The sequence below is a fragment of the Canis lupus genome, chromosome 5 (genome assembly GCF_003254725.2).
Source record: "Canis lupus dingo isolate Sandy chromosome 5, ASM325472v2, whole genome shotgun sequence".
NCBI lineage: Eukaryota > Metazoa > Chordata > Mammalia > Carnivora > Canidae > Canis > Canis lupus.
The window spans coordinates 4974034-4997530 of NC_064247.1; the positions used below are offsets into that span (position 1 = coordinate 4974034).

Sequence of the window (23497 nt, forward strand, 5' to 3'; positions counted from 1 at the left end):
CAGCTAGGAGGTCAGGACTCCAATCTCGCTTCCCACTTTTTACTCTTTCTGTTACGTCACCAATCAAGGTAATGCCAATAAAGCCAAGCCAGAGAGCATAGGGGAGGAAGGAAGGGCAGTCCATCTAAGGCCAGATGGGGAGATGGGAAGAGTCTTGCATTGGAAATCAGCAAATCCCTGACCTCCTTTGAACCCCATTTTCAGACTGTATAGTGATACTTAACAAGACTGTTTGAAGAGCACAAAAGATGAGGAATGCGAAAGAGCTTTATAAACTTTCTATCTACCATACGATAGAAGGTTTGGAAGTGGGTTCTATGCCTCTTTCTGAAGGGCAGTAGTTTTTTATCTCCATATATTTTCAATTCACCTGAGTTCCTCAAGTGCATTCAATGCGTGACTGTATCTACGTAAATTGGCAAAATCAGTTTTAGCTTCCTTACGGGGCCTCTGTAACAGTCTCTGAATATCACATCCAGGATCATCCGGACCTTTTGACAGGGGACCTGACTCTCAATGACATCATGACTCGAGTAAACGCTGGCAGGAAGGGCTCTCTAGCAGGTAAATGATGTCCGCTGTAGGTAGACGTCATCTGACTGTGGTATTAGCGTTATGTGAGCCTGTAAATAAATGGGACCACAGCTTCCTTCCTGCTGATAACCTGTGTTTTCTTACTGCTTCTTGGGGATTTATAGGTGCAAAATGAATATAAAATCAGTACAGCAGATCTTTGACTCTTTAATAGGTGTTAAAATTAATCTGTAAGATCTCTCAGTGGGTCTGGTAAAAAACAAAGCAAAAAATAACTAAATGTTTTATGACTTAAGACTCTTCTTCTACTGGTGGGTGTTAGGAAAATAATATGCAGATAAGACCCTCACTTCCTGATAGAAAATGTAGTTCTGTGATTTGTGTGTCTTTTCTTCCTAGCTCTGTATGACTTGGCTGTCCTTAAAAAAAAGGTTAAGGAAAAAGAGGAGAAAAAGAAGAAAAAAATAAAACTGATCAAATCAGAGGCAGAGGATTTGGCCGAACCATTAAGCAGTGCCGACGGGATCCCACCTCTCTCACAGGCCCCTTCTCCGCTGGCTATACCTGCTATCAAGGAGGAGTAAGTGAGCAGCGGAGACTCCTGCTTGGGGGTGAACGGTTAACCTGTGGTGTGCCCAGCACTGGTGCTTGGAATGAGCCACTGGGTGTTGAACCTGCAAGACCAGAGTCCCAGGGCACCTGTTAGGGAATGTGTATAGTGTGGTCCTTTATTGAACTTTCATGTGACTGTTAGAAGGTTTAGAGGGCCTAAACCATCTGGGGATGTGTTAAACCATCTTTTCGATGGTTCTTACATATTTTTTCCTTCATTAGGCCTCTTGAAGACCTCAAGCCTTGCCTTGGAATCAATGAAATATCTTCCAGTTTCTTCTCCCTTCTATTAGAGATCTTGCTGCTAGAGGGGCAGGCTAGTCTTCCTATGGTAAGAGTTTTGGAAAACTCAGATGTACATCAATTTTCAAATTGTAGAAAACTTTTTAACAATCTATAGTTGGAGAAGAATTCTGGGTCCCTCCCAAAGCTCTGTAGCTAACTTGCTTTGTGACTATGCTGTGGCATGGCCGCGGCATTGCTGGTGTGGAACAGAGCTCTAACTGGGTTCTGGCTTTATTTTCCCTTAGCTGGAGGAACGGGTTTTGGATTGGCAGTCCTCTCCAGCCAGCTCCCTTAACAGCTGGTTCTCTGCGGCGCCCAACTGGGCAGAGTTGGTGTTACCAGCCCTGCAGTATCTTGCTGGGGAAAGTCGTGGTAAGGTACTTTTTTCCTTAGGGTCAAGTGTTTTCCCCCTTTAATTCATTCTCCTTGTAAACTGCAGCATTCTTGGTTAAATCCATTATGGTTTTGCCTAATGCTGTGCCTTGGGTGGGGAGGGCCTCTGCTGTCCTCATCCAATATGAAACATTCACAAGTTCTCTCAGAGCTTAGGGATAGCAGTTACTCTGAGTTTTGCACTCTCTCTGACCTGTGTGACTTGTTCATGTGGTCCATGTCTTGCAGCTGTACCTTCCAGTTTCTCTCCGTTTGTTGAATTCAAAGAGAAAACCCAGCAGTGGAAATTGCTTGGTGAGTAATTCATTCTGCCCACATGTAGCAGTGTTTCTCATTGTCTCACTTCCCCCGCTCAGCTGCCTTTGCCTTCTAGTCCTTACAGTCCAGTAGGATGTTGAAAACAATATTATGCCTTATTTTGTTCAGTAAAAAGAAGTCCTTTGTGACTCTTTTGGTATCTCAGAATCGAGGTTTGATCCCTCCCCTGGATTTTGGCTCTCCCGAGCTGGGGTGGGATGGCCTTCCTATGATGATGCCCTGTGGCACGGATTGGATTACAGTCTGGGGGGGTACTTTACAGTGGCACCCACAGTTATGTTAATCGTGCGTAAGCTTTTAGATTAATGTTTCATAGTATAATTATTTTCTTTCCTAACAGTGGGATTTCTGTTAAGGATAACGTGCAACAAGATGTCAGACGGCACTGAATGTGCTGTTTCCAAGGAGCAAGATTCTTATTTTTGTTTTAAATTTACAAAGTCCCTCTCACTAAGTTGTAGTGTTATATACCTGACGTAACTCGGTGACTATTAACCGATGATGGTGATAAGAGGAAAATGCCATCTTGATTTCCTACTGAAATTCACTAACCTTTCTTTTTACCCCAGATCACAGAGTGATCTGTGAAGAGAGAGATGGGCAGAAGGTTGTGAATGCAGTAGGTTCATTTATTCCTTATAAAGTGTATTTACCATTTAGGGGTCAGGCACCGTGTTAGGTGCTAGAGTATATAATGAACAAACATTCAGGTGAAGTAACAAACATACACATTCTATAAAAGGAAAGTACCAGAAAGGATGGAAGTTTATGATGAGGTGTTGGTATATCCTGCAGAGTCGGGAGGACCTTCCTGAGGAAGGAACGTTTTAGCAGAGATGTTAACGAAGCCTAGGAAGGAGCTCAGCAGGCTGAGGGGAAGAGCACTCCATGTGGAGCGAGCAGTGCGGGTCAGCAGGGCCAGGGAAGATTCGATTCGAAAAGATCACATAAGCCCACTTAGAGATGAGGATACTCGGGACCTACAGAGCGAGAATGGACAAGTTTGATAAAGTCCATAACCGTAGGACTTGGTTATGCCTGGCTGTGGGGAGTGAAGGGAGGGTGCCGTCAAACATCACTTGTGTTAGATTTGCACCTCGTGGTGAAGATGCCATTCATTGTGGTGGCAGCTGTGGAGGATGTCTCTCCTCAGGTGAGGGCGGAGACCTTGAGTTTAGTTTTGGGCATGCTGAGCGTGAGCTGCTTTCGAGGTATTTAAGTGTCGACGTTGAGTAGGCAGTAGGGTGTGTGGGTTTAGAATCCAGATGGGAGAGTCAAGGCAGAGAGTTGGCGTATCTACAGTAATGGCAGCCAAAGGCGTAGGGAGGAAGCATGACGTGAGGGGAAATGAGGGCCTTGACTAAGCCTTGAGAAGCTCGGAGGCCGAGCAGGCTGAGCAGGAGAGCGTATGCAGAGGTGGCTACAGGCTTGGGAGGAAACCATGAAATAATCATGGAATCTTGGAAGCCAGGGAAGGACACGGTCAGGAAGTGGGGAGCGGTTGTTAGCCTTGATTGTTCCTGAAAGGTCCAGTGAGGTGAAGCCGTGGATTTGAGGACATGGAAGAAATGGTGACTCCTCACCAGGGTGGGCATCAGGGGCAGTGGCTAGTTGAAGGTGACCCGTGATTGCTGACTCTGCCAGGCTGCTGGCTCGGAGTCAGCCTGGAGGGGGACCTCCCCCCGGGCTGGCAGAGCTTGTAGGACCAGATAATAAGGATTTTAAGCTTGTGGCCATTTTGCTGATCCCTTGCCATACTGTATCCCTTGGAAATCTGCAGATGCTCCCAGTCAGGGCCCGCTTTGCTGTGGTCAGTTAAACATTTACCTTCACACCTCTGGGTAAAGAGACCATAAATCTAAACACATCTTTTTAGAGGTTTAGCAGGGGACAGGATGATAGTGGCCAAGAGAGGCATTTTTTTTTTCATTGAGAGAAACTGAGTGAGTTTAAATGTTGATGTTAAGAGTACAGTGATAAGAAGATTGGAAATAATGGAGAGAAGGGAAAATTCACCATAAAAAACCCTGTGGAAAGGGGAAGGGATTGGCCTTGGTTAGCAGGAGACAGCGCAGTTCTTACTATAGGAGGAAGTGGTGGACGCCCAGCGCTGGGCTGTTGGGTGTGTTGAGGGGGTTTGGTCTGATGGCTTTTCTGTGAAAAATCGGAGGTGAGAGAGGTGCAGTTGTGAGAGGGAAGGGAGGTTGAGAGGGTGGGGACATAGTCCTTACAGCCGTGAGAGACTAGCCTGACCAGAGATCACGTTAGATGGCCGGCCGGTGTCGAGGCCCAGCGGAGGCTGCTCTGTGGCCCTTTACAGAGGTATTCTTGGCCTTTTGGTGTGTTTCCTCTTTGGCAGCCCTCAGCTGTCTTGAGTTAAAGCTTGGAGAACGTGGACAGCTTAGAATTTGAGTGGAGCTTCAGGGGCAGCAGCAGAGGTAGGAGGTATTAGTGCCACTGAAGGGATGGGCACCCCCTGAACCCAAGAGTGAGCGAAGTGTGATGGAAGGCCTTGGAGAAGTGCAGGTGCGCATGGACCCTCAGTCCTCTTGAGTCAGAGGGATGTGTTGTGGGAGAAGTTGAGCAAGCAAGAAGCCTGGCTGGTGGTGGTCAGGGAGCAGAAGGTGGGGGTTGTACCGAGGCTCTCAGCTCTGTGTCTTGCAGGCAGTTGGGGAACTAAAAACACTGATGCCTGGGTTTTACCCACAGAGGTTTTGGTTGATGGCTTGGGTGGGACTAGACCCTCAGTGTTTTTAAAAGTTCCCAGGTGATTATTAATGTGTGCGTAGTCAGGGTTGAGGAACAGTGGATTAGGCATCCATGAGGAACAGTGGATTAGGCATGGAATAGTTAGGTAATGGCAGTGTCCAGAGGTGGTTGCGGGAGTGAGGGGCTGGGGTGGAGAGGGAGGACGTCGTGAGGACAGAACCAAGAGGTTTGGACGCTGGCTGTACCGTATATGACATGCCAGTTGCCCAGTGTGGTGGCAGGAAGTGGACTGGTGAGGGGCCAGGTGGGCAGTGCTCTGTGAGGAGTGACTAGGTAAGTAGCTGTGAGAAGCAGGGGACAGGGTGGAACAGGTGGATCGATGACGTTAAGAGCCTTAGGGACCAGGCTTTTTTACTTCGACTTTCAGAAGAGTTGGGGAGAAATAGTATGGCATCAGTGATGGGATGCAAAGGGGAGCTCCACACTGAAGGATGTGGCTGTGAGAGAATAGGTAGCCAGCGCATCCCAAGGTAGGGCTGCGGAGAAGCGGGCTTCACACCGACCAAGGATGTGGAAGGAGTGATGGGAGAAGAGGATCAGGCTGTAGGGAAACTGATGATGAAGGAGCATTTCTAGAAGGCAGAGCAGGAATAGGAAGCTTCCAGGATAAGAAAGTTCAGCTCTTTCCGGGCATGGTGGTAGCGTGCCTGACTAGTGGGAGCAGGTAGGAGGGCCCCGAAGTGCCGTCGCAGCTGCCTTTGAAAAGGGTAGGCCCTGGGGGGCTGCATTCTCCCTCCATGCAGACCCAAGTATTGGTAGTCTCTGTGGCTTCTGGTCTGGGCAGGAGACACAGGTAGGCACCGTCATGTGATGGAAGATGCCGCAGGAGCTGGAACAAACTAATGGGGAGGGGGCTGCGGAGCGGGGGTGCTCATCTCTGTAGGCAGGTCAAGGGGGTCAAGCCTTTCTCCTGCCTGGGGGCCACCACTGCTGTGCCAGTTGGTACAGTGCCTGTATTGCCCCACTAACGAGAGGAAGCCTTTTCTGACCCCCCCACCCCCTGAGCATAGGATAATGTCCTAGGGTATGCTTCCGTGATACCCTTTGTGACCCCTTCTCCTTTGAGATTTTATTAATGTGTATTCTTTTCTCACCTGACTGTAAACTCCCTGAGAACAGAGACTGAGTCCCTGCGTAACCCTGCCTAGCCTGCAGTGCTTGGCACATGGTGGCTACTCAGCGAATACTTAGGGAATGAGTGATTTACTTAGGGAACATCCAGATGCTGGTCAAGGCCGTACAGGCTGACGGGATAGTAAGTGCAAAGGACCATTGCCCTGTAGGTCCTGATGGCCGCAAGTAAGGAGAAGGTGAGATTTTCAGTAACATCTTAGATTGTTTTTTTATCTCCATTATTGTTATTTGCCTTTTTTGTTTTTCTGATAGGTCAATCTCAAGATAATGAAAAGGAATTAGCTGCACTCTTCCAGCTGTGGCTAGAAACCAAAGACCAGGCTTTCTGTAAGGTACAGTTTTTAAGAAATAACCAAATCTTTCTTGCTGGGCTTCTGGAGTCCTTAACTTTAAAGCCAAAATTTATTTACCTGTTATGTTTTCCTTTTCCAGCAAGAAAATGAAGACAGTTCAGATGCCACAACACCTGTTCCTCGGGTGTGAGTATAATACTCTTATGATGGCTGGTAATCCATGAAATGACAGTTTAAGGTAGTTCCTTGTTTTGCTGACATTTTTAAGTATGGTAGAGCCATAGTGAACTTCAGAGTTCCTAGTTGTCTGCTGATTCTTCCCAGCCATAAAGTACCTGAGAAGGGTAACCCTCCCATCAGTAAAAGTGGCCTTCTGAGCATAGTGTCCTGAATTGGGGAGAGGACTGCATAGTAGAGTCTCTGAGGGGGTTGTGATCCACCTTGTAGGAGGGCACACTCCTTTCCCTGAATTGTTCAGTTCCCCATTTCAGAACTGTCTGTCTCATTCTGCCCATGAGGAAATTGAGGCATGAGGTTAAGTGACTTGCTGAAGGTTAGTGACAGGACCTGGTCTAGAATGTAGGCCTCTTGACCACTAATCCTGAGCTGTTTATATCATGTCATTTCATGTGGCCGTTTTCGGTCTGACGTGCACCCCCACCCCCAGCATTGTTGTGATACAGTTGACGTAGGCTGTTGTGTAAGTTTGAGGTTGTACCGCATGGTGATTTGATACACGTATGTATTATGAACCAATGACTGTAGTATTAGTTACATTCATCATGTCACATAATTATCAGCTCTTTTTTTGTGGTGAGAGCATTTAAGATCTCTCTTAGCAACTTCTCCGTGTATGAAACAGTATTGATAACTGTAGACATCATGCTGTGCGTCAGATCCCCAGAACTTACTGGTCTTCTGACCGGAAGTTTGTACCCTTTGATCAGCCTCCCCCCATCTCCCCCACCCACCAGCCCTTGATAACTACCGTTCTATGCCGTTTCTGTGACTTTGACATTTTTTTAGATTCCACGTATGTGAGGTCATACAGTATTTGTCTTCCTCGTCTGATTTTTTTCGCTTGGTGCAGTGGGCCCGTCTGTACTGTTGGCAAATAGCAGGATTGCCGCCTTTTCTTTATGGCTGCATAATATTCTGTCTTATGGATGACATACCACGTTTTCTTTGTTCATCTATTGATGGGCAGTTAGGTTGCCTCTGTGTTGAAGCTGTTGTAAATAAGGCTGCAACGAACACAAAGGTGTGCCTATCTTCACGAGGTAGTCATCTCATTTCTTTCAGAAGTACCCAGAAGTAGGATGGCTGCATCATATGATAGTTCTAATTTTTTTTAATCTAATCTTTTGGAGAATCTCCCTATACTTTCTGTAGCAGCTGAAGCAGTTTACATTCCTACCAGCAGTGCACAGCAGTTCTCTTTCCCCTGCATCCTTGCTAACACTTGTTATTTTGTATCTTTTTGGTAAAAGCTATTCTAACATGTGTGAGGTGGTATCTCATTGTGGTTTTGATATATGATTTGCAACTTTTTCTCTCATTTGGTAGGTTGCTTTTTCATTTTGTTGTTTCCTTTGCTGTGTGGAAGATGTTATTTGGAATAGTCTCACTTACTTTTACTTTCATTGCTTGCGTGTTTGTGTCATATCTAAAAAATTGTTGCTGAAACCAGTGTCTAGGAGCCTCTGTCATAATGTTTCCTTCTAGGGGTTTTACAGTTTTAGGTGTTGGTTTAAGTCTTTAATTCATTTTGAGTTAATTTTTGTGAGTGGTATAGGATAGAGGTCCAAATTCAGTCTTTCCCATGTGGTTATCCAGGTTCCCCAATGCAATTTATCGAAGAGACTGTCCTTTCCCTGTTGACTATTCTTGGCTGCATTGTCAAATATGGAGCCTTTGGGTTGACCATATACATGATGGTTCATTTTTGATTTTTAATTCTGTTTCATTGGCTTATGTGTCCGTTTTTATGCCAGTGCTGTCCGATTTTGACTATTACAATTTTCTAATAAAGTCTGAAATCAGCAAGTGTGATGCTTCCCAGGATGGCATTAGCTGTTTGGGGTTGTTTGTGGTTCCATATAAATTTTAGGATTGTTTTTTTCTATTTCTGTGAAAAATGATATTGGGGTTTTATTAGAGATTACACTGAATTAATTGGTGGGTGATTTTTGGGTAATTGGACTTTTTTTTTTTTTTAAGATTTAGAGAAGAGCAGCAGAGAGGAGGGAAAGTCCCAAGCAGACTCCCTGTTGAGTGCAGACCCCAACACAGGGCTCGATCTCACAACCCTGAGATCATGACCCCAGCCAAAAGCAAGAGTCAGATGCTTAACTGACTGCGCCGCCCCTGCACCCCAGTAATATGTACATTTTAACAGTATTTTTCCAATCCACGAAATAGGCAATCTTCATTTATTGTGTGTGTGTGTGTGTGTTTTCAGTTTCTTTAGTCAAATTCTTAGTTTCTAGTGTACACACACATCTTTCACCTCCTTTGCTAAATTTATTTCTAGATAGTTTATTGCTTTGATGCTGTGGTATGGTTCTTTAGGACCCTGAACACCAGCACAGAGGGCCAGCTGAATGTGGCAGGACCGTTGCCTTACGTAACGGGTGTAGAACTCCGTTTCTCTTGGGAGGAGAAAAACCATCCTTGTCATGTTACAGTTTGAAGTCCTTTGTTCCTCCAAGGCTGAATTTTTTTTTTTTCTTTTTGCCATTCGATGGGGTTTATTTAGCAGTAGTACTGAAAACGTAAAAATATCAGCCTATTTCTCACCTATGTAGTAACTTTCTGGATGTCTAAGTAATTTTCAGAAATCTAGGACTTACTTGGTAGGATTTGGAAAGTGGACTTTTGACCTTTGCAGTAATTTTCAGAAATCTAGGACTTACTTGGTAGGATTTGGAAAGTGGACTTTTGACCTTTGCAGGCACAGAGTAATAATGAAGGGACATTTTTTCATGGTGCAAAGGACTGTTCTGTTCTGGGTACTGGAGAAAAGGTGATGGAGGGTGATGATACAAAATCCTTTATATTTCAGAAGAACGGACTATGTGGTGCGGCCCAGCACGGGGGAGGAGAAACGAGTTTTTCAGGAGCAGGTAAGAGATCACTAGCACCCAGTGAAAATCACTTCATCTGTGGGGCCATGCAGAGAAAGCTCTGAGCCTGAGTCTCCTTGAGCACAAATTCTTCGAGGAAACTCACACCCTTAACCTTAGATATTCTGTTGGTTGAGATTGTTTGCTGGGGGGTGGAATTGGTGTGAGGAAAGGGAATGCGAAATGTTTCGATGGGCTTTTCTTCCAGACAGTAAAATACACTTCTATTTTTCTCTGTGTCTCTTTGCTGGTGATTAGGGCTCGAGATGATCCTTTTCCCACTGTGGTTGGCTGTGGTATTCCTAGTGGGATACCCCGTTTTCTTGTCTTAGTCTCTCCAGGCTGACCCTTTACTGTATGAGAACATTAGAAAGAACCCCACTGATTGTGACTTAAGGGCCTTGTCTGGTTTCTCTTGGTAGGAGCGTTACAGATACAGCCAACCCCATAAGGCGTTCACCTTTCGCATGCATGGCTTCGAGTCTGTAGTAGGGCCTGTGAAGGGTGTTTTTGACAAAGAGACCTCACTCAACAAGGCTCGGGAGCACTCCCTGCTGCGTTCTGACCGGCCTGCCTATGTCACCATCCTGTCTCTTGGTATGTGTCATCTGTCTCTTGTCAGGGATTCCTTCTTTCTCCAACCAGCTGTCTCTCCCTCACCCCCTGGAAGAGCTCTAAGGGTCCGATGTAGTTTTAGGAGGCCTTAGAATTTGGGAAACGAAGGGAGAATTCTATCCCCAGAGACTAATGCCAGGAATCAGTGTTTTTTCCCTGATGTCTGAGCTCACATTTATTTTCATGCAGGAATTTTTCACAGGCCAGTGAAATAGCTTGTTTGGGAATTCGCTTTCTCCAGGCTGATTCTGTTTAAGATGAGATTTTTAACCTTTTTTGTGCCATGAAGCTCTTTGGTAGTGTAGTGAATCCTGTCTCAGGATTTTGTCTTTAAATTCATAAAATGAAATGTGTAGGGTTGCAAAAACCAGTCTTTATTAAAGTATTTATCAGAATGTTAAATTTATGATGCAGAAATAAATGTTTTTTATTATGGTATTAAATGACAGCCTCCAGCAGCAGGTCTTATATCTCCTGTAATTTTCAAATAGTGATAAGTAAAAATGATATTGTGATGGGAAATTGTCCACAGCAGCTGCGATGTGATATGAAAATATTTGATTTCTGATCACATCGCTGCCAATAGATTTGTTACCTTTTCTCATACCTGAAGGAAATGCTAAATTTCAGTCAGATGTATGAATCTTTTTCCCACCCGAGCTGATGGACCTTAGTGTTGGCTGCAGGTGTGAAGAGTACAGGACACTGCCCCGTTACTGTCATAATAGATGATAACGCTGAGTCTGATTAAAGCAAAGAGACACCTACTCAGCAAGCTACTCCCCACGAGAGCAGGCTAGAGGGACAGTGCTCGTCACTGGCAGCCTTGCTTGACTCTTGGACTGTCCATTTCCCGATGCTATCAGTTCGAGACGCTGCGGCCCGGCTGCCTAACGGGGAAGGTACCCGGGCAGAGATCTGCGAACTGCTCAAGGACTCCCAGTTCCTCGCACCAGATGTCACCAGCACTCAGGTAAGATGGAAAAGAGATCGTGACTGTTTTGTTCCAGGATCCAGTTCCTTGTAAGGAAACTTACAAGGAAATATAAAGTGTAATAATTTTTTTCAACTGAATGAAGAAGAGGAAAGGAGAAGATCCTGAGAAATGTGACTGGTGATGACCTAAGACCTATAGTCAGCAGAGCACAGATTTGACTCTGCACTTCAGCTTCTTCTACAGCTGCTTAGTTCCCGGCTCCTGCAGGGGACCGCTCAGTCTCTCAGGAATCTTGTTTTGCCAAGAGATACAGTGAGCCATTGGCAGTACTGCCACCAGGCTGAGATAGGATGTGTGTGTCGGCTGCGACTTAACACCCAGCGATTTTTTTCTGGTGTCCAAGTCTGACTTGTCTCTTTTCCCCTTTGGTCTGGTTCTCAGGTGAACACAGTAGTGAGTGGGGCACTGGATCGGCTGCATTATGAAAAAGACCCGTGTGTGAAATACGACATTGGGCGAAAGCTGTGGATCTACCTGCATCGAGACCGGAGCGAGGAGGAGTTCGGTGTGTGAGGCTCTGAGTTGACTAGGGGTGCTTCTGACTCCCTCCCCCCAGTTTCGTTTTGCTTTTCAGTGATGTTCAGGCAGGATGGGAGTGATGTACAGGCAGCTATCTAGCTCCCTGGTGAGGCCACCAGCAAGGTCATGGAATCCTTATCCTTGCTATGCTGAGGTTAAACTCTTGCTGAACCTTAACCACTCTTGTTGACAGAGCGGATTCACCAAGCACAAGCAGCTGCGGCTAAAGCCAGAAAAGCCCTTCAGCAAAAACCCAAGCCCCCATCCAAGGTGGTAAGTGACCTCTGGGAGCCTTACTGGTGTCAGAGTTGGTGGCAGCTAGGCCTTCTGTGAACTCAGTGCATCGGGAACCGCAGGGCTGTGCTGTCGCTTGGGGACTCTGTTAAACTGCACCCGAATTTCTCTTCTGCCTGTAGAAATCCGGTAGCAAGGAGAGTTCCCTGAAGGTCCTTGGCAGCGGCCCCTCCGAGCAGAGCCAGATGAGCCTCAGTGACTCCAGCATGCCCCCCACCCCAGTCACACCTGTGACCCCCACCACTCCAGCTTTGCCTGCCACTCCGATCTCCCCTCCCCCCGTGTCATCTGTGAACAAAAGTGGTCCTACTACTGTCTCAGAACCAGCTAAGTCTAGCTCAGGGTAAGCTCTTCCATTTTTTTCTCCAGCTTTCTCTTTTTCCAGTAAAGGCCTTTCGGGTGTGTGGCTTAAGTTTGTTTTTTGTCACCCCCGCCCATTTCCTTGTTTCCTTATAGTGTCCTCCTGGTGTCTTCACCAACAATGCCACAGCTGGGAACCATGCTTTCCCCGGCTTCCAGCCAGACTCCACCAAACTCTCAGGCCGCTGCCCGCGTTGTGAGCCACTCTGGCTCGGCTGGACTACCCCAGGTGCGGGTGGTGGCGCAGCCTGGCCTTCCTACTGTGACTCAGCAGTCTGCAGGGCCAGCACAGACGCTGCCGCAGATGCCAGCGGGACCACAGATTCGCGTTCCAGCCACTGCTACTCAGACCAAAGTCGTGCCCCAGGTAAACAGGGACAGCGAACCTGGACCCCAAGGTGGTCTGATGAGTCCCGTGGGCAGGCTGTGGAGGGACCGAGGAGCCTTAGATCATTGTTGCTGCTACTGTTTATCACGGCAGCCCAGTTAATGTCCATAGCCGGGTAAGCATGACTAATAAGTTGTATTTTACATGCTGGGAATCAACTTCTGAGAAGTTCAGTGACTTACCCAGCATTGTAATGTCAGGACCTTTATGGAGGTGGCATGGGATTCTAAATCTCAGGCTCCTTCTGTTGTGCCTCGAGTCTTAGCCATACTGCTAACTAGTTGGGTAACTTTAGAGAAGGGTCTTAGCTCCTGTGGACTCAGTTTCCTTTACTGTGAAAGGGGCATAATGCTTATTCTCATTGTGGAGGAATAAAATGGGATGTGCAGTGTAAAGCTTTCTGAAAATTAAGATGCTCCACACAGATACAAGAACTTTACAGTGTGCACTTAAGAGTCTAGTGAGCTTGGTCAGCCCCGGTGGCGCAGCGGTTTGGCGCCGCCTGCAGCCCAGGACGTGATCCTGGAGACCCAGGATTGAGTCCCATGTCGGGCTCCCGGCATGGAACCTGCTTCTCCCTCTGCCTGTGTCTCTGCCTGTCTCTCTCTCTCTCTGAATGAATAAATAAATAAATCTTTAAAAAAAAAAAAGAAGAGTCTAGTGAGCCTTAGCACTGATAGAGTAGAAGTACTCTCAGGGACACGTCCTGGGTGGTGGCCGGCTGGAGACGGCTTGGTGTGCTGGGCTGCACCTCGGTGTCTAATCAAGCTCTCGGCTTCACACTTGAACTAGACAGTAATGGCCACCGTTCCAGTCAAAGCCCAGACCGCGGCGGCCACTGTGCAGCGGCCTGGACCTGGGCAAGCAGGGCTCACGATGACAAGTCTCCCTGCCACGGCCAGCCCCGCGAGCAAGCCGGCCACGAGTTCTCCCGGGAGCTCTGCTCCGAGTGCTTCCACAGCTGCTGTCATTCAGAATGTCACAGGACAGAACATCATCAAGCAGGTTGGTGGAAATCTCTCTGGGTGGATTTGACTCCTTCATCCTAAAGCTGGGGACAGTCGGAGGTCTTAATGATTTGTCTTCTTGATCGTTAGTTCGTGGGTATTTCAAAGTTGAATTCCTGCCGACGACAGCACAGGCTTCATAGATACCAAAGATTTCTTTCCTGTATAATTTAGCATTTAGTAGTTTCTGGATTTGGTGTAGACATTCCATGAATTTATTTAGTGAAAATTTTGCAGTTTAACATGATATACCTTTGTGGTGTTTTGGCTTATCTCTGGTAACAGTAGGATACACCTGCACTTGCCTGGCTGTGAATATACAAGGATGATCACTGAATTCTGAAGAATTGTTAGGCATTGGGGCTCCTGGCTGGCTCAGGGGAGCTTGTGACTCTTGACCCAGGGTTGTGAGTTTTGAGTTCTATTCACAATGGGTGCAGAGGTTACTTAAAAATAAAATCTTCAAAAAATAAAAAATAAAAAAACCTAAGAATTGTTAGGCACAGTAGCAGTGATAGATGTGGTTTTTGTGTGCTGATGCCATGGAGTATTGAAAGAAGGGAGTTGAGTGTGTCCTACAGCTTTGGGCTTGAGTGATTAGATAGACTGTGATATCATTTACTGAGATAGAAGAAAATACCAAGGTGCAGAGATGGGAATGCAGTCTGAGAGAATGGTGTGTTCATGAAGCCAGTACCTGTGTCAAGGGTATGAAAGTGGGAGTGACATGAGGCTGAACATTGATGACTCATTGGTTACAGGTAATGAGTGCACTTGACTGGCCACCAGTGGATTGGTGGCTGTTTGGGAATGGGTTCAAAAGAGAATGTAAGGTGAGGAAGTGGAGACCAGCAATGTAGGCAATTTTTAAGCAATTCTGCTTTTGACAAGAGCAGAGAACGGGCTGGAGGGAGGTGTGGAGTAAATGAGGGTCATCGTCTTTGTAGGTTGAGAAATGTTAAAGCAGGTTTGCATTCTGATGGCAGTGGTCCAGCAGAGAGGGGGAATTGCTCACGCAACAGAGAGAAGGTCCCTGAGGCTAGAAGAGTTGCATGTATTACACATGGGACATCGGCCTTGGATAGGAGTCAGGGTATGAATCCAGCAGGTCTGGCTCCAGAGCCCATGTCTTGACTTTTTAAAATTTACCTTATGTTAAAGGAAACACATTTTTTGAAACAGTTGGGAAATATAAATATATATTCTTAGATACTATTTACAGATGATTATTAGGTAATAACAGGTGGGGGCTATGTGTGTGACCTAACATGTGACCTCTCTTGGAAAATGTTCTGTGTACACTTAAAAAGAATGCATATTTTGCTACTTTTGGCTGGAACGTTCCATATATATCTGTTAAGCTCATCTGGTCTCATGTGTAGGTGATTATACTTTTTACTTTAAAAAGTCCTTTTCCAGGTGAGAAATGTGTACAGAAGTATTGATTAGCCAAATGATATATATTGGTTTACTTTAAAATATTCCAACTCCTCTGTCTACCCCTTCCCCCTAAAAAAGCGGGGAAGGACATAAAACAAGATTGGCAAAATGATCGCTTTGAAGTTGGGTGAGAATGAGTACATGGATTTGTTATACACTGTTCTCTACTTTTGTAAATGGTTACCAGTTTTCAAAACAAAAAGAAAAATGTCTGAAACACATATACCCAAGACATGGAGGTTTGTCTCATTACACTGCACAACCAGCTTAGCTCTGTGGACCCCCTTATCAGTGCTGTTTCTTCTCCATCCAGGTGGCAATCACTGGGCAGCTCGGCGTGAAGCCCCAGGCGGGCAACAGCATTCCGCTCACGGCCACTAACTTCCGCATCCAGGGTAAGGATGTCTTGCGACTGCCGCCCTCTTCCATCACGACAGATGCCAAAGGCCAGACGGTTCTGCGAATCACTCCGGACATGATGGCCACGTTGGCCAAGTCCCAGGTCACCACCGTCAAATTGACTCAGGACCTCTTTGGGACAGGAAGTGGCTCTGGGGGCAAGGGCATTTCTGCTACCTTGCACGTCACCTCCAATCCAGTCCATGCCACGGACAGCCCTGCCAAGGCCAGCTCAGCCAGTGCCCCTTCATCCACTCCAACAGGTACCACCGTGGTTAAAGTGACTCCTGACCTCAAGCCAACAGAAGCCTCAAGTTCAGCTTTTCGCTTGATGCCAGCACTTGGTGTGAGTGTGGCAGACCAGAAGGGGAAAAACACAGTGGCTTCTTCAGAAGCGAAACCAGCTGCCACGATCCGCATCGTGCAGGGCCTGGGAGTGATGCCCCCCAAAGCAGGTCAGACCATCACAGTCGCAACCCATGCCAAGCAGGGGTCCTCAGTGGCCAGTGGGTCTGGAACTGTCCATACTTCTGCGGTGTCCTTGCCCAGTATGAATGCTGCTGTGTCCAAGACTGTGGCCGTGGCCTCCGGGGCTGCAAGCACCCCCATCAGCATCGGGACAGGCGCCTCTGCCGTACGGCAGGTCCCGGTCAGCACCACGGTTGTTTCCACGTCCCAGGCTGTGAGTAACAGGTGGGGGGAAGAGTAGCCCTCACACTTAGGGTAACAGAAAATGCACCCTGTCTGTATCTCTTTGTTTGACCCCAACGGCTTACTTTTCTAATGAGCTCTTTTGTTTAATTTCAAAACAAATTTATGAAGTAGTGTATGCATACATTCTTATAAAGATTAAAACAGTACAGAAGTACATAGAATAAAAGATAACATTTCTTTCACTAGTCTCTACTTCTCCCTTCATGAGAGGTGATTACTATTGGTATCTTGGCATTTATCCTTTCGGTCCTTTTCCTGAGCATTCCCATACTGTGTGTATACATAGTTTAAAAAGAGAGCCCCGTGAGAGACCTTAAATCCGTATACTGTTCTGTGATTTGCTTTATTTATTAAAAAATCTGTTTGGGGGATTATTCTAGATCTGACGTGGATATTGACAGCATTCTTTTTAAAACAATACATGGTAATCCATCTTTATGGATCATGGATATGCTTGAACCTTTCTTCTTTTAAAGACCAAGGTTGCAGTGAACGAACATGTGTAAATATTTCTGGAGCGGAGATTCCTAGAATGGGTCAGGGATACACGTATTGAAAGTTTTGTTAAGTCCAGTTGTGCACCCAAAAAGACCATAGCACCTTACACTCCCATCAGAGCAGCTCTCCTTTCTCCCCCTACCCTAACCAGTGCTGGATATCACAGGTTTGTTGTTTGTTAACTTTAATTAACTGGTGAAAAAAGTTCTTTTTCTGTTTAATTTCCCTGATCTTGAGAGGGGTTGAGCATCCATTTTGGGATGTGCTGTCCAGTGGTGAATAAATCTTTGCCAATTTTTTTCTGGGGTATTTAGCTTTTTTATGTTGTTTGAGGTGGCTCTTTGTATCTTCTGTTAATTCTTGGTATGTGTAGAAAATCCTTCCTTCCAGTCTGTCATTTTTTAACCTTCCATATGGAGTCTTTGCTCTACAGGTATTTTATCGGATTAGATCTATCAACATTTTCTTTTATGGTTCCTGGGTTTTGTGTCTTGTGCTTTTCTGACTTCAGATTAGCTTTCATTTTTATAAGATATTTTCAGGGTTTTAGGAAAAAGTATAATGGATAATCCATTTGAAATATATTTCCTGAATGACATGTTGTAGAGATGTCATCTTATATTTCTTTATCTCAACATCATTGACTAGTTTATTCCTTACCTACTAATTTGAAATGCTACAGTTACAAAGCAAATTCCCATATCAACATCGGTATGTTTCTGGGTGCCTGTGGATAAGAGCACTGTTCTATAGAGTGGGGTGCATATGGACATTAATGAGCCCAGTTTTACTTTTCAAAGCAAGCTGTGTAGTAAAACCTCAGTAATTTGGGTAAAAGCCAGAGCAGTGGAGGAAGGAGGACATTAGTAAAACCAGCCGGCCAACAAACCTTGAAGCACAGTGTGGCTTAAAAGGAAATATTTATTTAGGTTCTCATATCACAAAAGTTAAATTACGGAAGCAAGGAAACAGTGTGTACTCGCACCACTTTTGTTTCTCTTGAGTTCTCTTCTAACGCAGAAATGTAGTAAGCCCATGGCATCTCCTTTCCATCACAGTCTAGACAGATATAACCCGAGAGCGTGTGAGGGGCACGAAGTCTGGGGTGGTGATTCTTTTCCTGGTCTAGTCACCTACCTAGGCTAGTTCACAGAGGGACAATTCTAGCTGGAGTTCCGGTGGTCTGAAATGTTGGAAGCAACTGAGGCATTCTTAAAATAAAACCATAAATAAATCCACCCGGAGGTACCATCTCAAGGTATTCGGTGGCCTGTTGACATCTTTGAGTGCTTTCTGATGGGCTGCACATTGTGAGTAAACTGGAGAGAGGGATGGGTAGCTGAGACACGGTTTTGCACCTGCGTGCCTGGCTTCTTTAGAAATAGCTTGCCCTTGGGAAATGTCGATGCCTCCTCTTAGTATCCTAGCAACCACTCCTCTTGAATCATTTTTAAAAATCAGATTTACACAAGATGTAACTGTGTATAAATTCTGTTACCAACCAAGAGTTCAAAAGCAGGCAGCCTAAAAACAGGTGGTGCAGTGAGCTAATCTTTGCCATTGAAATCCCAAAGACTCTAGGCCTCTTCAGCTTCTCTTTTGTTCCTTTTAGGCCTTATTGGCTCTGGTGTTGGACTTTTCACTTGGTTGAGTTTATTATTAATGCCCCTTACCTAATAACCTCTCTTATCTGTGGGAGAGATGGAAAGCACCTGGAAAATGTGACCTGTTCCTAATCTAGCCTGCCCTGCTGTATGCTCCCCACCAGTGAGCCTGCGTTCCAGGGAAGCAGTGGTTGTGCACTTTATTAACTCTTGAGTGCCTCTGTCCTCACACGGACTCCAGATAGTGATTGTGTGCCAAGTGTCGGGAGGTACACAGCTGACTCAGGCCCTACCCACTCAGGGGCTCAGACTCGTACTGCGCCTAAGTGAACACACACTTTCCTTTTCGATCTAGTGCATGTTCTTATCCCGATAGTAGCATATATCCCGATATATGGTTATTGCTGCTCTGGGTGGTGTGAAGGAGGATGGTTAATAGATCAGATGATACCTAAATGTAGTATGTGAGCATGTAACTGCAGCCTCTTGGCAGCTCCCTGAGGGTGGCCTGGGCCCACACCTCAGAAAGATTGGGCCCCTGCAGAGTCCAGGAAATGAGAGCATCTGAGTGCTTGTGTCTCCATTCTGGGGCCCTGGAGGTGACCCTTGGTGATTTTCCTTACCACCGATCCCATAAGCCTGATTTCTTTTTTCTTTTTAGGGGAAGCTGCCTACGCGGATCACGGTTCCACTGTCTGTCATCAGCCAGCCTATGAAGGGCAAAAGCGTGGTCACGGCCCCCATCATCAAAGGCAGCCTTGGAGCCAAGTAAGTGCCCTAGTGCTGGGCAGGCAGGGCTTCCAGGCGACTCCTTGCTCCACGGCAGAAAGGCAGCTCATTTTTCTGGGGCTCTCCTTGGATATTTCTCCTTTCTTGTGCTCTTGTGTATTTCTTGAGGACCTAGTATTGTTTTAGGTGCTGGGGACACAGAGCAGGGATTAAAACAGATAGAAATCTGTGCTGTCCTCAAGCTTACGTTGTAGGGTGAGGAAAGAAATCATAGAGTAGATACCACGTGGGGTGGTGATATGTACTATGGGGAGAAAAGCAAGAATGGGGACGGGAAGTGCTGGGATGGGGTGGGTTGGTGATGTGGCTCAGATGGCAGTTTCCATGGGTGTTAGGGAAGGCCTCACTTTGACATTGAGCCCTGGGCCATGATAGTTCAGAAGAGGAGGACTTACTGGGGAGCCTAGGCTTTGTGTGCTCCTGACCTAAACAGGGATAAAGGGGCTTGATGAGATCAGCCTGGTGGTCTCAAGGCAGCTATTTTGGGGGACATGTCTTGTCTGGAATACACACTTCCCTGGGGTCCTGTCCCTTATTTGTGCTGATGAGAGTATGGTGTCAGAGCCATTGTATCCAGAGCACTGAGGGCCTTGGGGCTTTGTGAGAAGCCTAGAAGCCAAGAGAAAGGTGGTCTCACCGGCTGGTTTCCATTTCAGTCCAGAATACAGGAGTCTTCACTGGGCTGCAGATTTCACTGTTTTCCTTAAGCACACAGCCTGGTTCTGGGCCAGAGATAACACCCCTCCTGTCCTGACGCCTCACTCCTGCTTTCCCTCCACAGCCTCAGTGGGTTGGGCCGCAATATCATCCTCACCACCATGCCCGCGGGTACTAAGCTCATTGCTGGCAATAAGCCTGTTAGTTTCCTCACTGCCCAGCAGTTGCAGCAGCTTCAGCAGCAAGGTCAGGCCACACAGGTAAGGGCCGAGGCAAACTGTTGGCCGCATCAGGCTTCTCTCTCCTTTGCCATTTGTTCGCAATTGAGGAGCTCATTTGCAACCTCCTGACCAGACCTCCTCTCTTTGCAAACAGGTGCGCATCCAGACTGTCCCCGCATCCCATCTTCAACAGGGAACAGCTTCTGGTTCCTCCAAAGCAGTCTCCACTGTCGTCGTGACTACAGCTCCATCTCCTAAACAGGCACCTGAACAGCAGTGATTCAGGGAGAGAGAGAGAAAGACAGAGAGCGAGAGATGGCGTCCGTGAAAGAGCGCACCCGGTCTGCCCTCCTGGCCGAGAGGAGGGGAGCAGGGAGGTGGCATCATTCTCCTCAGCTTGTCTGTTTAGGGAAGAACAGCAGTGGGATGATGGCAGCGGTGGCCTGGATCTCCACCGCACTCCACAGCGGAGCACGCCGAGGAGTCCCCCCGGGCTTCCAAGGGCTGTTCGTTCCGAGCCGGGAGAAGCTCCTCTGTTAGGGTCGGGTGAGGTCATCGTTGTGCCACGCGAGCCACAGTTCTCTCCTGAGAGCCAGACACCGGGGAAGGCTTACAGCCGCCGAGTGTGCCAAGTGGCCAGAAGCCTCGTTCTGTACGGGGATTGGATTTTTTAGCTTCTGCTCTTCTCCGTGACTAGTGGTCTAGATAGGAGTTTTGTGTCCAGAAATTTTTATGTAACTTATTTTTTTAAAGAACCTGTTGTATATCTTTATCCAGTAGAAACCTGGGCCGTAGCCCTCCCACCCTGTCCTCCAAACTGATTGCTGCTATTCTTTTGACCAGAAGAAAATAGCAGAATTCTTAGTAAGTTGGTGGCTGACTTGATCACTACATAGTAACGGGGAGGCTGAAAGGTGGGCAGGAAACCTAGGGAGTGAGAGAACGTGGGTTCCCCCAAGTGGGATGAGTCTGGCACTGCTTCATGAAGAGGTTTCGAGATCTTGAGTATGGGCCATAGCTTCACCTGCTGACTACGTCCTGCTTGTCAGGCCTGTTCACACCAAAGTCCGGAGCCGGCGGACAGAGTAGGCCAGCGCCAGCAGAAATGCTGCTTTTGCAGCTCAGACGTTACTGCAGTTCAGAGGTTATACGTTTTGCTTTGCTCCAGAGCAAGAGTCTGCAAACCACAGCCCTGGGGCTGGCTACTTGTTTTTGTAAATAAAGTCTTATTGGAACACAGCCCACGGCCATTTGTGTGTTACCATGGCTGCTTTCAGTTAGAAGGCAGACCCGAGTAATTGGCTTGGAGTCCATAGGCCCTCAGGCCCCTTGGGTAAAACTTTGCTGACTTCTCTGGAGTAGAGACGGCACGAAGAGCGGGGTGTGTGCACTAGGAGCAGCACGGTCACGGGAGAGGTCAGTCGGGATTTATGGGTCCTGTCATCCCGGCTGTGTCACACTTCTCGGCCTCCACCAAGCTCTAGGCAGAGCTCTGAACAATGTTTTAAAATGTATTAAGTAATTAAAGCACTGGTTGTGAACAATATGTGCCTCTTTTGTATGGGAGTGAGGGTTGGATGGTAAAGCTTTTGTGCAGTGTCAGGGCTCCCCTGCGTCTCTTGATAGTATCCAAGTTATTAAAAATGTGTCTTTAATCTGTGGAAATGTAGTGATGTTTTATGGGGACTGGTGCGGAAGTGGACTGGAGGGGCAGGGAATTTCCCTGGCCTACTTGAGAGGGGGTCTCCAGGTGGAAGCTGAGTGATGAGATAGGTTGCAGAGGAACAGAGAAGGCCAGAGGGGGTGGTGGCTTTCTAGACCTCACATTTGAGGCAGTCCTGTAAAATAGACATTGTTATCCCTCTTCTGGCTTCTCACCCCTGTGACAAATTGCGAGTCTGAGTTGAGGTTAAAGAGGAGCAACATAAAAATCCAGTTTTCTAAGTCACCTGTCCTTACTGCTGCCTTCCTCAGGGAGGATGGCTGTGACGTGTCATGCTGAGAGGCGCTGGGGTAAGCCCGAGTTACAGAGGGCAGAGGTGAATTGGCTGAGGGGTGAGCGAGCGTTTGCTGGTAGTGGGGGGCTGGCACAGAGGTCGGACTGGGAAGGGGCAGAGGTAGGGACTGCCAGGACGGAGAAACAGGGCCTTTAGTGAGTGGAGGAGAGCGCACCTGTGTTTTCCAGTACTTTGATATTTGCATGTCATTGCTTCTTAGAGTCACATTTCACGTGAAGAGCCCACGTGACCGTTTCTAAATGAGAAAACGGTAGAAATGTGAGGGATCCTGTCTCAGATATTTATTGCTGGTTAAAACAAACCCCTCCTGAAGTTACTTAACATGATTTCCCGAAAGTAGTTTTGGCATTCAACCCCAGCCCTGCCCCACCCTTGCGTTTTCTGAAGTCACCTGGCTCCGTCTGTCCACCCAGTGCCTGGAGACATTTATCTGCGTGCTCGGGGAACAGGGGTGTCGCAGGGTGCTAGTGTAGGACTGACGCCCTGGTGAGCATGGTTTGTACCGCCCGGCTTGTCTGGAGTGCTGAGGAATGGTAACCCCTGCTGTTGTCCAAGCGATGTACCGGTATCTGCATCGAGCATGGTTCCTCAGATACAGACCTCAGGGGTCTTGTGGAGATGCGGTGGCTGCGGTGGATGTTTTGGGGAGAACAAGTCCAGAACTCGTGGCGGCTGTTGAGCCCCCACACCCAAGGTTCGGAGGTTGGTAAAATTAATTGAGACCGCGTGCCTAAGAGTGGATTTGGTGAATAGCATTGTGGTGGGTTTGTGCTTTAATACCACATCTAAGAATTTTTTTTTCCAGGGTCGATCAGTTCCATGGTTTCCCAAACTGTTGTCAAAGAGGTGTCACAATAAGTTCCTGGGTGGTCGTCACACCTCAACTCCTCACTCTGGAGGAAATACTGCATTTCCTACCCCTGGCCCTTCAATCTGAGATGGAGATCCTTAACTGTGAAGGTAAAACGGGGAATAGGTTCCTGACACCCAGCTCCAGTCCCTAAGGAAAGAACTTATGTTTCATGTTAACTGCCCACAACAGGTCCTCCGGTGCTTACTGAATGGAGGTTTGGGTTCCTACTTAGCAGGCAAATGAAAGTGGATCCTGAAAGGGGACTCACAGGTTCTCTGCTCATGATTAAATCGCATTTTCAGAGAGCTGCTTCTTAACCCCGGAGATGTGACTTCAGCACTGAAGTGCTGGCTAACCATGGGAGGTCAGCTTTCACTTAAGTGCAGCATTTCCGCCAAAGAGCACACGGTGCTTCATGTAAAAGATCTCTCCTCTATTTGTGTGAAATAGCAAGGAGGCTCTAATGAGAAGTGAGCTGGCTTTTGAGTCCGGAAGGCTGGCTTTACCTGTGTGGCCTTCGGCTGATCAGCTTCTCTGCAGAACCCCGTGCGCTTCCATTAGGGGTGGCTGTGTGAATCACGTGGGGTATGGTGCGTTTCAGAGTGCGGGAAGCGCCGTGCTGTTTGTCCAGAAAGCCTTTCAGATTTGTCCTGGCCCACAC

The 23497-nt window shown here is 47.1% G+C and overlaps 1 protein-coding gene across 6 annotated transcripts in view; it reads left to right on the forward strand.

The window, feature by feature from the left end:
* Positions 1-21630, forward strand: part of NFRKB (nuclear factor related to kappaB binding protein) — a 38889-nt gene extending 17259 nt beyond the window's left edge. For all 6 annotated transcript variants that reach the window (XM_049109756.1, XM_025464906.3, XM_025464907.3 and 3 more), the window contains exons 9-27: positions 480-564; positions 934-1114; positions 1369-1477; positions 1677-1803; positions 2053-2118; positions 6298-6377; positions 6478-6524; positions 9403-9463; positions 9886-10060; positions 10945-11051; positions 11457-11580; positions 11788-11867; positions 12011-12231; positions 12345-12615; positions 13429-13641; positions 15397-16164; positions 18960-19066; positions 19869-20004; positions 20120-21630. In XM_049109756.1, the coding sequence (XP_048965713.1) occupies positions 480-564; positions 934-1114; positions 1369-1477; positions 1677-1803; positions 2053-2118; positions 6298-6377; positions 6478-6524; positions 9403-9463; positions 9886-10060; positions 10945-11051; positions 11457-11580; positions 11788-11867; positions 12011-12231; positions 12345-12615; positions 13429-13641; positions 15397-16164; positions 18960-19066; positions 19869-20004; positions 20120-20245 (3084 nt within the window). In that variant the 3' untranslated portion in view covers positions 20246-21630. The remainder of the gene's footprint in view (positions 1-479; positions 565-933; positions 1115-1368; positions 1478-1676; positions 1804-2052; positions 2119-6297; positions 6378-6477; positions 6525-9402; positions 9464-9885; positions 10061-10944; positions 11052-11456; positions 11581-11787; positions 11868-12010; positions 12232-12344; positions 12616-13428; positions 13642-15396; positions 16165-18959; positions 19067-19868; positions 20005-20119) is intronic.
* The last annotated feature ends 1867 nt before the right edge of the window (positions 21631-23497 follow it).